Source organism: Nothobranchius furzeri, chromosome 2, assembly GCF_043380555.1.
Source record: "Nothobranchius furzeri strain GRZ-AD chromosome 2, NfurGRZ-RIMD1, whole genome shotgun sequence".
NCBI classification, from domain to species: domain Eukaryota; kingdom Metazoa; phylum Chordata; class Actinopteri; order Cyprinodontiformes; family Nothobranchiidae; genus Nothobranchius; species Nothobranchius furzeri.
The window spans coordinates 67,637,993-67,655,318 of NC_091742.1; the positions used below are offsets into that span (position 1 = coordinate 67,637,993).

General features: G+C 43.4%; 1 protein-coding gene across 1 annotated transcript; it reads right to left on the reverse strand.

Annotated features, from left to right (window-relative positions):
• Positions 1-14,871: 14,871 nt before the first annotated feature.
• On the reverse strand, positions 14,872-17,104 carry LOC129165437 (E3 SUMO-protein ligase ZBED1-like). The gene is made up of 2 exons (XM_054748610.2): positions 15,620-17,104; positions 14,872-15,327 (listed from the first exon to the last, which is right to left on the reverse strand). The coding sequence occupies exons 1-2, from the start codon at positions 17,102-17,104 to the stop codon at positions 14,872-14,874; spliced, it is 1,941 nt and encodes a 646-aa protein (XP_054604585.2).
• Positions 17,105-17,326: the final 222 nt, after the last annotated feature.

The following is a 17,326-nucleotide window of genomic DNA, read 5'->3' on the forward strand; positions in this document are numbered from 1 at the left end:
CTCCAAGGCTCAGCTGTACTGGCACGATTTTTAAACTGTTGGACGATTTTCAAAACATGAGGCCCAACATGTGGAAATAAAAAAAGAGGTATATAATTGTCAGAGGTGCTGCATGCTGATGGGTAAGGCAGGCAATTGTTTGGAGCCCCCAGGAAACAAAGGGGTCCCAGAGGGCCAACGGATATTTAAGTCAAAACCAAAATAGCAGTGAGCCTAACCCTATGGACGAGAAAGCAGCGAGCTCCCTTCCAGCTAGGAGCATTTCAGATGCAAAACAGGAGCTAAAGCATTCCATGTCGCTGATTCCGCTAAGTCACAAAATTACGGGACAATTGCAACATGACTTCAGAAGTCCACACAGTAACATGCAAGGAGAAAAACAGCAGCATGTACTCAAAAAAGGTCTGTGGCATATTTTCTGTTTTGTTTACATCGGCTACAGGGCCTTCACAGGAAATGACGTGCTTTTATCTGCATGTGACTTTTATTTTGAGAGTTTCTGGATATTTTCCTGTTTGACTTCCTGTCGGTCCAGATCTAAACTGTGGAGTTTGACATGTTTTTGAAGCATAGTGCTTAAGAAGTAGACAAATGTAATGATTATGTCCCTTCACTTTTGCGTCATGTCCAAAACTTTACACATTGCTACTGGTGGAAAGGAACCTGTCGGCTATAATGGCAGCTAAAACAAAAATATGTTTTGCCACCTTTTCGCCACACTTTCACATTCAGTTTGAATGAGGATTAACCCTCCCCCTCTTGACTGCCAAGACAGAGATCTTTATCACCTGAAGCCCTTCCACTTGAATGAACAAACAATATCATGCTACTCACTGGACATTTCCTCCAGATGGCTAAACGTTGCATTCTGCACTCCCAGGCAAAATTTTATGCAACAAAAGAAAGGCTAGGTTAGTCTGCGCTGGACAGACCTTTTGCTTGGGGCTCCATGGAATCCTTGCAGTCCCACTGATGAGACTTTTGGTGCTACTGGTCGGTTGTGTGCAGAAAAATGGCAAAAATCAATTCACAAACCAGTTTCAGTATCAAATATTCCCCGCTCAGACAGGAAATCTCGCAAAACATCTCGAGATGTGACATTGGAGTAAACAAACAATGGAGGAGGAGCGTGCAGCATTCTGTCACCTCACTTGCTGATTGGCTGCAATGCACATTCAAATGGGAGCACAATCAGTTGTCCTTATCCATGGCCGTTTCTTAATACGTGTACTTGTCTGTACTTGTGTTCTCACGCTCTCGTAAAACATCATCATTGTTGGAACAACTACTCTTTCCAAAAGCACTTTCGTGCAAGTCTGCTCAGAGATCCCAGATGCGTTCTTGCTCTAGCCACTGTATCAAGGATGCATTTGATGCATCCTTCTATGGACTTGGCCAACGAGGTATCTCACAATGCATTGTGTTGCAGATCGTTATATTTTGAATGGCTGCGGAGGACGATGCTCATAACTGTAGACCTTTATCCTGTTTAACCCTAATTCCCCCAATTGGGGGTCTCTGCAGTTTCATGTCTCAAACATCTGCAACTGTCCACATTCTCCAAACACAACTAAAACCACAATCAAACAGCCCAGATGGGAAACAAGGCCATTCTAAATTGTAATAAATTAAGATACAATGATATTTGAACTTTATTTTAGAAGAGCATCTGGCCTTCTCTGGTGTCTGCTGGGGAAAAAAAAATACTAGAACAAATTTAGTTGAGGACCCCTGGAATAAATAAAACAGTTGACTAAATTTTCTAAATGGAATTTGAACTCAACCTCCATCCTGTCAGCACTTTCACACAGGGCTGCTCTACTAAAATAAAGTTCAAGTATTATTTTATCTTAATGTATCAAAAACCAAAAACTGCTTTGTTTACAATCTAAACTGTTTTGATTGTAGCTGTAGCTGTGCTTGGGGAATGCATCACTGACACTTTGGAAATGAAACTCCAAGGCGCCAGGGCCCAAAGAAAAAAGGCCTAGGGCCTAAAGGGTTAAATCGGATATAAATAAATATAAAGTTCCCCGTTATTGTAAATAATTGTGTGTAACCTGTAAAATATTCTGTGTGCATTTGTTTTTGTTTTTTTCAGACTCTTCACGATCCCTCAACGTGCTAACTAGATAACCCACTATTAAAATAACTGGTCCACGTGGCAGGGGTGAGAAGTGAGCACCACCTCACCCCTGCCACGTGGACCTCAAGGGATAAACCATCAGTCCTGCTCAATGGTCAACTTTCCTCGCGGGGTCACCCACAAAGACAGTGGGAGGGTTAAGATAAAATGAGGAGACACTTAAAAGTCTAATTTTCTTCTGAGCGTACCTGTTCCTAATATGAAATAAAATTACTGAGAAAAACCTCCAAGTCTTCTCACGTTTAAAAGAAAGTGCTCATCTGTCAAACACGACTACACCATTTAGAATTTAGAAAAGTGGTCTCCAGGTTTTACCGGTCCAATAATCCAAATCCAAATGCAAACCAGGTTTTACTGGCTGATTGATCTTGTCCTGGTTTTTTATTTTAAGAGCACTGCTGTTTTCCTGTAAATTGACAGGCCGGAGCATTCATCTAAGGCTCTACGATCACTCTTACATCAGACTCTTGTCGGAACAGCACAGTGGTTGAACCATGGTTGAGTAAGTTCATACCGGTTTACATAGACATTGACTTGCTGATCTGATAAAAAGTTGAATGTGTAAAAGTCACAACAACAATTAAAAGCTGGAAATGATAAGAAACAGTGAAATAAAAAATTTAAAGGTTCTATATACTGAAATATCCACCTTTTGGAGCTTTTGACCATGCTATTTTGTCATTTCCTCATGAAAAAGGTTCATGCATGCACTTTCCTGTTTCAGCTGCAAAAGCCTGGGTGGGGGTCCTGCTCTGTCATCCCAAGCCCCCCCCCCACCCCCACCCCCCCACCATCTAGATCATTCTGTCCTAAACTATAAACACGAAATGCCCAGTCTCTCTGTGTAGCTAGCGAGGAGTTTAATATCCATTATGAATAAGTGATTTCTTTCTTATGTAGTCTGCACTTTAAATAATGTCTAGAAACCCCAAAAAACAGGTCTGCAGCTGTGTACTATTGTGGAGTTCACAATAGGGGAAGGTGGGTTTTATCAAATTCAAGGATCTTATTTCCTGGTAGAAGAAATGGCTCAAGAAAATAACTTATATTTCATAAAAAATGCAATACAATTCATATTTAGGACTACACTCATTTGTATTTAGTATCACACTTGAGCTTCCACGGCAAAATTTTACAATTTTAGGTGAATACTTTTTTATTTATTAACAAAATGTCTATCAAGGACTTGAATTCTTCACATTCATGCCCATGTTCTTTGGAAGCATTTTTTCTAATGATTGAAAGAACGGGACCAATGGTTTCCAACAGCTTTTTTTCAACTTTTTGTCCACATTCAGACAAAAAGTCCCCAAATTCAGACTCTGAGCCTTTCACAGCTTGGAGGATAAAAAACAAGGAACAAACGAGAAACAAGGTCTTAACATTTCAAAGCTCTTTACTAAACGTGACACAATCAGAACCGGGTGCCAAAGCTGAATGAAATGGAATTAACAAAATCAATGAAATATTAAAGAACTTTCATAATGTGATAAAATGCGAACAAACCAAGATCATGATGCATGTGCTGTATTAATATTAACCAGAGCCTGTTAACCAGAAACAACTGCACTTTAGAGGGAGTTCAAGCTCAATATTGATCTTCTTGACTGCTTGGTCCAAAACTTATTAGGGGATTGCGTGAAAGTAGCACACTGTATTACCAGGTATCCTACTTTACACTTTATAAAGCACTTTCTTCTATCATGAAAAAGGCCTAAAATAATCACGTTGAGCCATGACAGCACTTCAAACCAAACCAAACAGATGGGACTAAACCTGCATTAATACCACTCCAAAGCGAGGCGGGGGCTTTGGTGGAAAAGCTTCTTGAACTTCTATTTAAAGCCTTCCAAAATTTCATCAACAGTCTCATTGAGGTAGGTCAGAAACAGCGGGCGAAAGCTTTGATGGTCACAAGAATATAATATTAGAAAACAGCTTCTAACCGCAATGGCGTGACGTCAAATTTTCGATCGGACCTGCCACTCAAAAGGGCAGCCAACTGCCAATCACCTGTTCCTGCAGAACATTAATGACCCTCATTATGTGCCAAGCCCATATGGCATGGTGTGTGTGTGTGTGTGTGTTTTACAGCTTGTTTGCCTATGTGTCCCCACGTCTGCTCCACCACTCTGAAAGCAGATTGCAGTGAGGATAGGGCCAAGCTCTTGGTCACCTCCCTTAGCATCTCATTGCCATACACTGACAGAGGAAATATGGCCGAGAAGACAAAGGGGTGGGGGGTAACCATAATGGACTCTGCATCTGCTTCAGAATGTCATTCCAGATGTCCCCGTCTGTTTCTAACCGGAGAAGGAGAAGAAAATAAGGCAACAGGGGGGTTACATTTAAAGCCTTTGAACAGTATAAAGCCAAACTTCTTTCCCTTCAAAGATTATTAAAAATGTCCGTCTTCATAACTGTCATTTGTGTTTGAAAAGTAAGTTATGTGAATTCCAGAGGGGGTAAATAAATCAGAGTGTCACAGGATTTACCCTCTATGCCTACAGACAAAATTGAAAAGTAGAAAATAATTCTGAGACGGGTCAAAACCCCCGTAGACCCTTGTATCGTTTTTGATAAACATGCAAATTACTTGTTCGCCCATGAAATGGAAACTCATCCCCAAGCTTCACTCATGCAGATCACTCAAACTAACAAAGAAGAAAAGGTTTTCCTACAAAAAAAGTCAAATATATTTCTGGGAAGCACAATGACAGATGCTCTCTCTAATAACTACTATTAGAGAAGCAGCTGATTGGCTTGGAAGGATGATCGCTCTGTTCTGGTTTGATGATTTCAGTGTGAAGTAGTTAATGAAAGGGAGTTAACTTGAGGCAGGGAACATCAAGGCTGTATTCAGAGGTAAATAACTGACCTAACCCTACGCTACTACTACCTACTGAGGTGCTAAGGCCCAAGGAAGTCTCTGGGCCTCCCTTGTCATCTTTGAACTTCAAATCTGTGGTTAAAACCATCCGTGTGCAATCAGATCTCAAACCCAGCAAAGTAAATCTGATAAATTTATCCTTTGGATGCTATTAGGTAGGTGTAGGTGCAAAGGCAATGAAAAATAATATATTATCTGTAATAAACATCTCTCTAAATGATCTCCATTTGGATAAAACAGATCTGACAACAGAGTGGTATAATCCGCTGTTCCCTCTTTGGCCTTGATTGCACTAAGTGGCTGCACCTGTGATGGCAGACAAAAGGCCCGCTTAGTGAGGTTTGGGGGATTTTTGCCTAACTGCATTGTTGCTGGTCCTGTGAGGATTTTAAAGGACTAGTTTTAATAAAATACTCTTAAACGTTTAATGTTCAGTCTCCATGGAAATTTGTTGGTAATGAGAAGGTTTGGAACAAGAGCTAATGATTTGTGCCACCAAGGCAAAACCCAATTTACCTGTATAAAATCTTTTGACGACAATATGTAAATTTTACTGTTCATCTCTGGAAAAATCTATTGAAATGTTGTTGAAAATTAAATAAATAATGCCCAGTTATTGAGAATTATTGGTAGCTTTGTAACATATAACCATAAAAACCTGGTCCTGTTCCATCCATCGGGCTGATAGATTCGATTTTTTCTGTCGGCCATTGGCCGAAATTATTTTTTAAAGCTGATGAAAAAAATAATATAAAGATCAGGCACTTGTGTGGCAAACTGCTGCCACTACTAGACTGAAGAAAAGACCAAAAGGACCCCCAACACTGTTTTTTTTATGTTTTGAGTTTGTTTTATATTTGAAGTTCTATAAATATGAGATACACTAACTTATTTAACTCATTCACTGCCATTGACGACTAAAGTCGTCATTTGCATTTTTTTACTGTGTGGGCGTCGGAGCGAGCCCCCACGCCATGAGAACAAACATCTCGGATCTGAAGCCGATCTTCATCCGCATACGTCACACATCACGTGATCAGGAAGCAGAAAACCCATGTGTTAGGAGATCACTTTGGGCTGCTGCTGTGGAAAAAGTGAGGTGCGAACCGAAAAAGTGTCTGCCGATCACAATTCAACAACGGATTATGAAAGAACGGATAACGCTCGAAACGCGCGGATTCTTCCTGATGTAAGAGGTGAATCTCCGCTTTATTATGGTTGTTTTGGCGTCGACATCATCCTAGCACGCAACATTCTGTGACTCTTAAAAAATACTAAAAACGGTGAGAAACGCTGGCAGCGAAGGGCTTACCGATCAGAAAACGGCTGGCAGCGAATGAGTTAATTTACATTGCTCACAGTGAGTGCTCAGTTGTCTTTCACAGCCAATGTGCTGCTAAAACGCATATATATCAGCCTTAATAATCGGCTCTAGATATCGGCCATTGGTACAAAAATTCTTTAAAAAAACATATCGGTCGGTCTCTAGTTTTGATTCTGGTCTTTCTGTGTTTCTGGTTCTCGTTGGTTAGTTTTCTTTATTATTGTTTGTAGTTTTCCTTTTTGTATTGCCCATGTTGGGTATCTGCAGGTTTTTAACGCGCTGTCATCAGCAAAGAGGCGACATTGTCCTCTGCTGCCTGCAGATAAAAGAAAGTGATAATGTTCACGGAATAATTTTTTTACTATTTGGTTTGCTATAAAAACACAGTTCAAATATTAATTACTCAATGATTCATTCCCATTGAGTACTTTGTCCACTGGTGATTTGTACAAATAGTTGCTCATTTTTGAATGAAATATAATAAAGAATAAAAAAAAAACCTGTACAAATACAAACTCTTATGTTTGTTGAAATTATTTTCCTACATTTGACTTATTTAAATATTTAAAGAGACAGTGTGAAGTTTTTACCATTAATCTCTGGAAATGCCCATCAAAACTTTGTTGAAAATGAAGAAAATTATGTTTAGGTGCCCAAAATAGTGGTGGCTTTGTACCATATAACCCAAGAAATTGGGTCTAAAATACAATACACGTTCTGTTTCCTTCTGGCCACCTCGGGTTCCTGCGCCTGTAGATGACGTCACACTAGACGACTGGCTGGGCATAAGACTTATAGAAGTTACGTTCAAAAACATTTAGGCAGTAAGAGACATGAATTTAATAACAAAACTGCTAAACTTTTTCCAAAACATATGCGAAAGAACAGAATCAACAAAGAGATGCAATACATTTTGGCCGAGCGGTTTTGCCGTATTCTGGTGACATCGTTAGCAGATGCAGGGCCTCGAGCAGATCCGGAAACTACAGCGCCAGAAAACTACAATCGGCATTGCATTCTCTTGATGAAATTAACTCAAGGACCATCAAAGTCTGAGGAGTCATGCGTTCTGCTCGTAACAACATTTATCGTAATGTTTTTTAAACTAGCGACAGTCACGGTGATATGGTGTACAACTATCCTGAAATGGAAATAAAGAAAGACAGAAAGAAAACAATCTTTTATATAGAGCTCCGGACCCCACGTGACTCTCAGTTAGTGGACGCCATTTTGGCATGCAAAAAAGGTAAACAAACACGGATGTAACCATGAACATGAACGGGATCCGCTTGGATTTTACTTCGTCGGAGTTTACTTCACACTTTAAAACAGAAGAAATCGTTTTATATAGTCAGAAATTAAATAGACTAAACATCCCCGACCCTTACCGTGCCCCTGGGATACTTTTTAAAAACGCCAGAAGTCGTAGCGGACTTCTTACCGGCACAACACCGGACCTGGCCGGGGAAACCCCTTGGGATTCCCCCGGCCGGAGGAGCTTGGGAGAAGGTCTGGGACTATCGACTCTACTACCCGCTCCGACGCCAGAAGCTGTCGGAGCGGACCGGCACAGCACCGGACTTGACTGGGGAACCCCTTGGGATTTACCCGGAGGAGCTGGCTCCGGCGGCTGGGGAGAGGGAAGTCACGCTACTGCCCCAGCAACCCGACTCCGGATACGCGGATGAAAATGGATGGATGGACGGACAAATAACAGATTTACATGTAAGTAGTCTCGATGACACAGATAATAGCAATCCAAAGTGCTTTTTATGTGTGATCTGATCAACCATTGCTTAAAAATTAAATACGGCTTAGCCGGTTAATTGCTGTCATCATAAAACACGTAAACGGCAGCACGCAGAACTCACGAGGCAACGTTTTACGTGATGTTTACTTGTTGCTATGAGTAATAAGACAGAAAAAGCCACGCCAAAATAAGTTTAGGAAGCCCACTAAGAATCATAATAAAAGCATTTAAAATAAATACCATACACAGTTGAGGAAACGTTGGTTTAAGTACCTGATATGAAGTGGTCGCAGCATAAGCGAAAACCTTTACTCTCGGGATCCCACAGCTTCATTTTCGCCCGGTCACTGGCGTGTTTTATTACAATGATCCAACGTTTGCGGCGCTCCGGATCTTGGGGAATCCTGTAGATGTCTCATTCCTTATGTCGTCCGCGTCTGTTCTGCATCCTGGGGCACAACAGGAATCTACCATATTTCCCGTTTGATTGAGTTTTCTGACAATAGTAAATAGTCCAGCTGCCGGCTTCTGCACACCAATATGGCGCCGTTTCGATTTGAACTGTTGCATGCCGGGAGAAGTGACGTCAACTCCCGGAGCTCTATAGCGCCTCCCGAGATAAAAATCACGAGGCGCCTCACAGAAAAAATGAAAGTATAAAAAATATTTTAGAAAATGATTATAAATATGTTTAAAATTTGAGAAACACATTTTAATTGTGATAAAAAAATGTAAGTCACGCAAAATCCAGCTTGAACTGGTGAGTTTTCAGCTGCTTCTTAAAGGAGACCATTGAGTCCACTGATGTCAGGCTAAGGGGGAGAGAGGTCCAGAGTCTGGGGGCCACAGCAGCAAATGATCTGTCACCTTTGGTCTTTAGCCTGGTGCTGCACAACCAGTAGGCTTTGATCACTGGACCTCAGGGACCTGCTGGGGGTGTGTATGTATATACTGCCCCCTAGCACCAGGAAAATACACACTGTTGTCACTTAAATATACTTCCCAGTTGATTTGCTTGAATTTCAGAATGACTATTTCAGTGCACTGACAATGACACTTCCATTTATGCTGCAACAAAAAATAGTCCCAAACAAATAATTAACGTCTATGCAGAACGTTTTATTTAATAACAGCAGATACTGCTTAATTTTAATTACTTGCAAGAAATCAGTGTGCTGCTGTGAATATTATGTTACAGTAATTTTGTTGTATCGGTAAATGTTTTTAAAAACTTGTGAGACAAAGAAAAGCTCAATGTGAGGTTGTCCTCCTGCCGAGGAACACAGAAATCAGTAAAGAGTAAAATACAATAGGCAATTTATCGATCTCACAAGGGATTTGTTCTCTCACAGCAGGAGCATAAAAACAAAGAGTAAAAACATCACATCAATGAGGCCTTTAAATCACAATATCAGAGGGCCTTATTATGTGGAACAAACAAAACCCACTTTATTGAACCTATAAGGAGAGATACCAAAAAAAGAGGCAATACAAGACTCTTTATTGCACTTCCAATTAATTAACTTGAGGAACTTGGGGCTCTTCCCTGCAAAAGTAAAATTGGTTGGCTACCTAGCTGATTATGCTTCCAACGTGTTTCGTTCACGACCACCCTGCATCGATTAGACCCCTTGTGTTTCTGAGTGTCTTCAGTCATTGCCGTCTGAGACAACAGTCGGCATAAGTCTAGTTATTTGGGGTGCCAAGTGGATGACAGCCTGGCAATCAAAGCTGAAACAGATGAAAAGCCAGCTGCAAGGCAGAGACCAAACAAACGTGTTGCAAATCTCACCCTCCTTTGAGCTAAAGAGCTGGTGTGCATAGTGTTGGTTAATCCATTTGACAAGTAAAACCATTTGATTAACTGTCTAACAAGAGGGGTCAAGATAAGAGCAATCATGGGCTGCAACAACTATGGGGGGCAGGAAAGGTGGTTTAGGTTGATAATGAATTAGCAGACTCTGAAAAGCAATTATTCCCTTTAATCTAGGGAAAACTATTTGTTGCTGCTGGGACTTTGCTGTTTTCTTCAGCTTTGTTTGTTTAGCAGACTAAAGTATCTTATTTGAAAATCTTCTGCCTATCTTGGCCAAATAAATAATAGCTGAGATGTGAGATCCGCCAATAACTAAGTGTTTAGCTGAGAATTACGTCCTTGTTTCCCCACAAGAAAAATAATCATAAGTTTCAATATCGAAAACACCAAAAGGCAACACAAGTCATTGTTTGATACGTATTTTTTACAGTACTGACTATCTTAGAAATGTCAAGGCCCACATCAATTCATTTTGTTTTCCAAGGTATGGAATCAGGGAGGAGCAGCGGGTCTACTCTGAGCCCCTCCCGAATGACTGAGCTTCTCACCCTATCTCTAAGGGAGAGCCCAGCCACTCTGCAGAGAAAACTCATTTCAGCCGCTTGTATCCGCGATCTCGTTCTTTCGGTCACTACCCAAAGCTCATGATAGATGAGGGTAGGAATGTAGATCGACCGGTAAATTGAGAGCTTTGCCTTCTGACTCAGCTCTCTCTTCACCACGACAGACGGTACAACGCCCGCATCACTGCAGATGCAGCACCAATCCGCCTATCGATCTCACGCTCCAGTTTTCCCTCACTCATGAACAAGACCCAGAGATACTTAAACTCCTCCACTTGGGGCAGGACCTCATCCCTGACCCGAAGAAGGCATTCTACCCTTTTCCGAATCAAGACCATGGTCTCAGATTTAGAGTAGCTGATTCTCATCCCAGCTGCTTCACACTCGGCTGCAAACGGCTCCAGTGGAAGTTGAAGATCACGTTCTGATGAAGCCAACAGGACCACATCATCTGCAAAAAGCAGAGACCTAATCCTCAGGCCACCAAAACGGATGCCCTCCACACCTTGGCTGTGCCTAGAAATCCTGTCCATAAAGGTTATGAACAGAATCAGTGACAAAGGGCAGCCTTGGCGGAGTCCAACTCTCACTGGGAACGAGCCCGACTTACTGCCGGCAATGTGGACCAAGCTCCAAGCTCTGACATGGTCATACAGGGACCTAACAGCCCGTATCAGAGGGCCTGGTACCCCATACTCCCGGAGTACCTCCCACAAGGCCCCCCGAGGAGCGCGGTCAAACGCCTTCTCCAAATCCACAAAACACACGTAGATTGGTTGGGCAAATTCCCACGCACCCTCCAGGATCCCCCTAAAGGTATAGAGCTGGTCCAGTGTTCCACGGCCAGGACGAAAACCACATTGCTCCTCCTGAATCTGAGGTTCAACAATCTGACGGACCCTCCTCTCCAGAACCCCTGAATAGACCTTACCAGGAAGGCTCAGGAGTGTGATCGCCCTGTAGTTGGAACACACCCTGCGGTCCCCCTTTTTAATTAAGGGAACCACCACCCCGGTCTGCCAGTCCAGTGGGACTGCCCCCGATGTCCACGCGATATTGCAGAGTCAGCCAACACAGCCCCACAACATCCCCAGACTCTGCTTCCTCACTGGAAGACGTGTTGGTGGGATTGAGGAGGTCTTCGAAGTATTCTGCCCACCGATCCACAATGTCCTGAGTAGAGGTCAGCAGCACACTGTCCCCACTATAAATAGTGTCGATAGCGCACTGCTCCCCAACCCCCCCCCCCCCCCCCCCGTCCCCGAGTTGCCGGATGGTGTACCATAATCTCCTCAAAGCTGTACGGAAGTCTTGCTCCATGATCTCAACGAACTCGTCCCATGCCCGGGTTTTTGCCTCGGCGACCACCCGAGCCGCGTTCCTCTTGGACTGCCGGTACCTGTAAGCTGCCTCTGGAGTCCCACAGGCCAAAAAGACCTGATAGGACTCTTTCTTCAGCTTGACAGCATCCCTAACCGCTGGTGTCCACCAGCGGGTTTGGGGGTTGCCACCACGACAAGCACAGACGATCCTGTGACCAAAGCTCCGGTCGGCCCCCTCAACAATGGAAGCACGGAACAGGGTCCATTCAGACTCAATGTCCCCCATTTTTGAAGTTTTGTCGGAGGTGGGAATTGAAGCTCCTGACAGGAGACTTTGCCAGACGTTCCCAGCAGACCCTTGCAATACGTTTGGGCCTGCCTGGTCTGACCGACATCCTCCCCCACCATCTGAGCCAACTCACAACCAGGTAGAGGTCAGTTGACAGCTCCGCCCCTCTCTTCACCCGAGTGTCCAAGATATGTGGCCGCGGGTCAGATGAAACAACAACAAAGTCGATCATCGAGCTGCGGCCTAAGGTATCCTGGTGCCAAGAGCACATATGGACACCTTTATGTTTGAACATGGTGTTCATTATGGACAATCCATGACTGGCACAGAAGTCCAATAACAAAACACCACTCAATTTCAGATGGGGGGGGGGGGGGGGGGGGGGGGGGGCGTTCCTCCCAACCACACCTCTCCATGTCTCACTGTTGTTGCCCACGTGAGCGTTAAAGTCCCCCAGCAGAACGAGAAAGTCACCGGAAGGAGCACTCTACAGCACACCCTCCAAGGTCTCCAAAAAGGGTGGGTAGTCTAAACTGTAGTTTGGTGCATAAGCACAAACTACAGTCAGAACCCGTCCCCCTACACATAGGCAGAGGGAGGCTACCCTCTCATTCACTGAGGTAAACTCCAATGTACAGGTACCAAGATGGGGACAACTAGTATGCCCACCCCTGCTCGGCGCCTCTCAGTGGGAGGAACTCCAGAGTGGTAGAGTGTCAAACCCCTCTCAAGGAAACTGGTTCCAGAGCCAGAGCCATGCATTGAGGTGAGTCCGACTATATGTAGTCGGAATCTCTCAACCTCACACACCAACTCAGGCTTCTTCCCCACCAGAGAGATGACATTCCATGTGCCAAGAGCCAGCTTCTGTAGCCGAGGATCAGACCGCCAAGGTCCCAGCCCTCGACTGCCACCTGACCCCTTTGGCCCTTCCCACAAGTGGTGAGCCCATGGGAAGGGGGACCCACGTTTCCTCTTCAGGCTGTTCCCAGCCGGGCTCCATGGGAGAAAGCCCGGCCACCAGGCGCTTGCCAACATGCCCCATCTCTAGGCCTGGCTCCAGAGAGGGGCCCCGGTGACTCACGTCCGGGCGAGGGAACACGGTTTCCATTTATATTATTCATCATAAGAGGTCTTCGGGCTGCTCTTTGTCTGACCCCTCACCTAGGACCTGTTTGCCATGGGTAACCCTACCAGAGGCATAAAGCCTCAGACAACTTAGCTCCTAGGATTATTGGGACACTCAAACCCCTCCACCACAGTAAGGTGACAGCCCAGGGAGAGGAATAAAAGACATAAAACATTAAAGGAAATTAGCCGACATGAATGATTGTGTGTTAAATTAGTTTTTGAGGTGGCAACACCTAATTTGATAATGTTACTCTGGCCGTGCTCAGGACGCAGATGTCTGGAGCGCGTCAACGGTCAGAGTTTTGCATGCGCAAGCTGGTTAAGGTTAGGATGGGGGTGAGGGGAAGGTTAAATTACAAGAGGGTAAAGGTCACAATTCGGTCAAATGTCCATTTTATCGCGAGCATCAGATACCAACGCTCTGGCACAGCGTGTCGTCTCCCGACGCGCATGGGGCTCATTACCTGCTGTCTTTTCAGAGGACTGCATCTTGTCGGTAATTATCACGTGACAGCGACTAGTCTATGAAAGGCCTAAAAAGTCACTACAGAGCAATGAAGTCAACTAGTTGACTAGTTGATACAACCCCTAGTTCACACTGCTTGGGCTTCTTGTTTCAGCTTAGCTTTGTCAAATGATGAAAAAGAAAGACCATATAAAAAGATCCAATGATAATGTTGCAGGTTCCGCAGAAATGAGGAGGTGAGGTGGTACTGGATGACTGCCAGATGCCCAGGGGAGGTGTCCCAGGTATGCCCTGCCAGTAGGAAGCTTCTGGGTTAACCAAAGATTGAATAAATGATTTCTACATTGACCAGGGAACATCTTGAGGACCCACCGATGGAGCTGGTGGAGGCTGCAGGCAAGAGGATGCTTTGGGTCTCTCTGTTAACCTCACAACCCCGATAAGCAGGTGAAAATGGATGGGTTGATGGTTTGGTAGATACATCAGGTAGAGGTGTGAATCTTCACTAGTCTCACGATTCGATTCGATTACGATTATTGTGTCAGCGATTCAATTCGATTCGATATCTCGATGCATCACGATGCATCACGATTATTTCATGTGGATTTCATCTCATCAATAAATATATGTTAGACATTTGCTTTTTTATTTAACAAAAACTTTTATTTGCATAAATATGCAGTAAACAGCTCTCTGATAACAGTCCTTGGGACAGTGTAAAAGTACAAAACATTTGAAGCTTTAGTTTGCATTTAAGAGGATTGCACAGCAAAAAAAAATCTCTTTCCTCATTAAACAATAATGTCTCAGGCTGTCGGAAAAACATGTTCTGTAGATGCTAACAAAATATTTAACAACTCTGAACAACCGTAAATGAGAAATAATTATTTGGAAAGTATTCTCTCCTGTGATAACAGTCCTTATACAAAAGAGCAAAACTTTAAATTTAAGAGGACTTAAGAACATAAAAAAATATCTCCTTATTTGACATTCACTTCTCAGGCTGTGTGGGGGGAAAGAAACGTGTTCTTCAGATGTTCGCAAAATCTACCAATACTGGCATATTTTGGAAAACCCACGAATAATACATAACAGTCCTTGTGACAACAAAAAGTGCAAACATTTTAACATTTGTTTGAATTTAAGAAGATGTACTGAAAAGTAATAATGATGACTAGTTAACATTTGGAAGTTGAAGGTTTTTGTGCAAAAACACCAGTTGATCTACATGCTGTGGTTTGAGAGTAGATCTTTTGGCCGTGACAACGTCTCCAGCAGTGGAGAAAACACGTTCTGCAGATACACTTGTTCCAGGGATGCAAAGGTATCGTTTTGACAGTCGAGCCAGGAGAGGAAATGCAACCTTGTGTACCCTCCACCAGTTTAAAGGGTCCTCAGACAGGGACAATGATGACGTTTTCAAATAATTATCCATTTCCTCTTCAGCTCTGACATAGGGGGTCTTGGATTCTTCACTAACCTCAACATCATTGAAAGACTGTCCCAGCAAGCTCACAAGTAATGATGTAGGCTTTCTTTTAGCAGCCGAGGGATCGTCTGCCGAGGTTCCATCCTTCTGAACTTCGGGTTGCACCGGAACTTTTGGGTGCATGGCCAGAATACACTCCTGCTGTTTAGGGAAAAAATAAAAAATCATTATTTTATCTGATAGGGAACTTACTAGTCTGTCTAAATTGTATGGCTTTGAATATTTTAAAATATTTAATAATGATTAATCACACTTTTGAAAATGTTGATGTACCTTATCATAATATTTATTTTTATTATGATAAAAGCATTCCGGTGGATTTACTCATTTTATGCTAATGCAAATAATTACTTACAACACCAAACATGACAAATTATTAAGAATATTATACAGAAATGTATATGTTAATTCAAAAAGAAAGTGATGAATTTACCTCCAAACATGTTGCCTCCTCAGTCACTTCTCTGTAGACATCTGATCGCTCCTTCTCTGTCAGGAAAGGTAATCCTTTAAAGCGGGGATCCAGGGCCGAGGCTGTACAAAGCATTTTCTTCTCTGCCTCACTGCTGTACCTGTGCATGAGATCTGTTCTGACAGCATTCTTGATGTCGTGAATCATGGGTGAGTCGCTGATGCTGCTGGTCATGTTTTGGAGAAGTTGTGCCTTGAGTGGAGCAATCAAGGAGATGGTTGGATTGCTTTCCTCAGATATTAGTGTGGTTGCATCTTTCATTGCGTTTAATGCACTGACAGCATCTTCAGCATTAGATACATCTGTCTCGTTGAGCGTGCAGATGTCAGACTCTCCTTTTCTAACTTCCGGTGACAACAAGGTGGCACAAATGGCAGGTTGCTGTTCCAAAAACCTCTGGACCATGTCGTAGGAACTGTTCCACCTTGTTGGTACATCTGTGAGTAGTTTTTGATTTTTCAGACCCAAGCATTTCTGATTTACCTTTAAACAGTGGCTTGCTGTCGTGCTACGATGGAAGAATGTGGATATACGTCTGATTCTTCCCAGAAGCCTGGTAAGCGATGCAACTCGAAGTCCACGCTGTGATGCCAGGTTCAAGGTGTGAGCAAAGCATCTGACATGTTTGAATTTTCTGATTTGAGCTGCAAGAATCATGTTTGAAGCGTTGTCTGTAACCAGGACAATATCTTTATCTGACAGCTGCCACTCTGAAACAACATCTGAAAGTAGCTCTGCCAGATGTGCACCTGTGTGAGACTCATAAACAGCTCTCGTCTGCAGCACGTGGGAAATAATCTGCCAGTCCTCGCTCATGTAGTGTGCCGTCACTGTAATATAGGACTCTGTTGCCACTGAAGTCCAGGAATCGCATGTTATTGCTACTAAATTAGCTTTGCTCATGGAGGTTAATATCTTGGCTTTGGTTTCATCATACAGTGCAGGAATTACCTGTTCTGCGAAGTGGCTACGTGCAGGGACCTTGTATCGTGGCTCCAGTGTCTTTAACATGTGTTTGAACCCAGGATTTTCCACGACAGAATACGGTCGTAAATCCTTCGCAATGAAAGCCCCCACAGCCTGGGTTATTTTCTTCCCTTTTTCCGAGTTGGGAGGTATTATTGAGAGAGCCGCATCAATTCTTGGCTGCGCAGGGCTGGGCGGTTCAACAGCCGGTGTTATTGTTAGCAACTCAGGGTGGAAACGGCTAACATGATTCCTTAAATTGGTGGTGTTCCCGACGTATTTAATCTTGCTGCGGCAGGTTTTACACACGGCGTATGACATGTCCAAATCATGTCTCCCTGATTGTTGGTAAAATCCAAAACGGCTCCATATGTCTGCTTTCAGTGTCTTTGGAGGGTCTTTTATCTGTAACGCTAACTCGGAGCTTTGTTCCGCCATGACCGTAAAGGCGCCAGTGCGCAGCTGCAGTCGTCGCTCCATTATGACGTATGAAGCAAGGGACAAAATCAGCCGATGCTAGGCTAAAAGATTCGTGTTGCGGTTGGAAAACAAACATTATGTTATAATCGATTATAGGGCGCTTCTGCATCGATGCATAATCATTTATGTCCGCATCGCAATGCATCGATTATATGATTATTTTAAACGGCTCTATCATCAGGGCAGGACCAAACACCAGTGTTTGCAATGGTAGTCTGTAGA

What these genes read in the sequence shown, in the direction of transcription:
- LOC129165437 (XM_054748610.2), bottom strand. Translation starts at nt 17,104, where the DNA reads ATGGAGCGACGACTGCAGCTGCGCACTGGCGCCTTTACGGTCATGGCG. An exon ending in AGGAGGCAACATGTTTGGAG is followed by an intron (nt 15,328 to 15,619) that starts GTAAATTCATCA and finishes TTCCCTAAACAG; the next exon opens with CAGGAGTGTATTCTGGCCAT.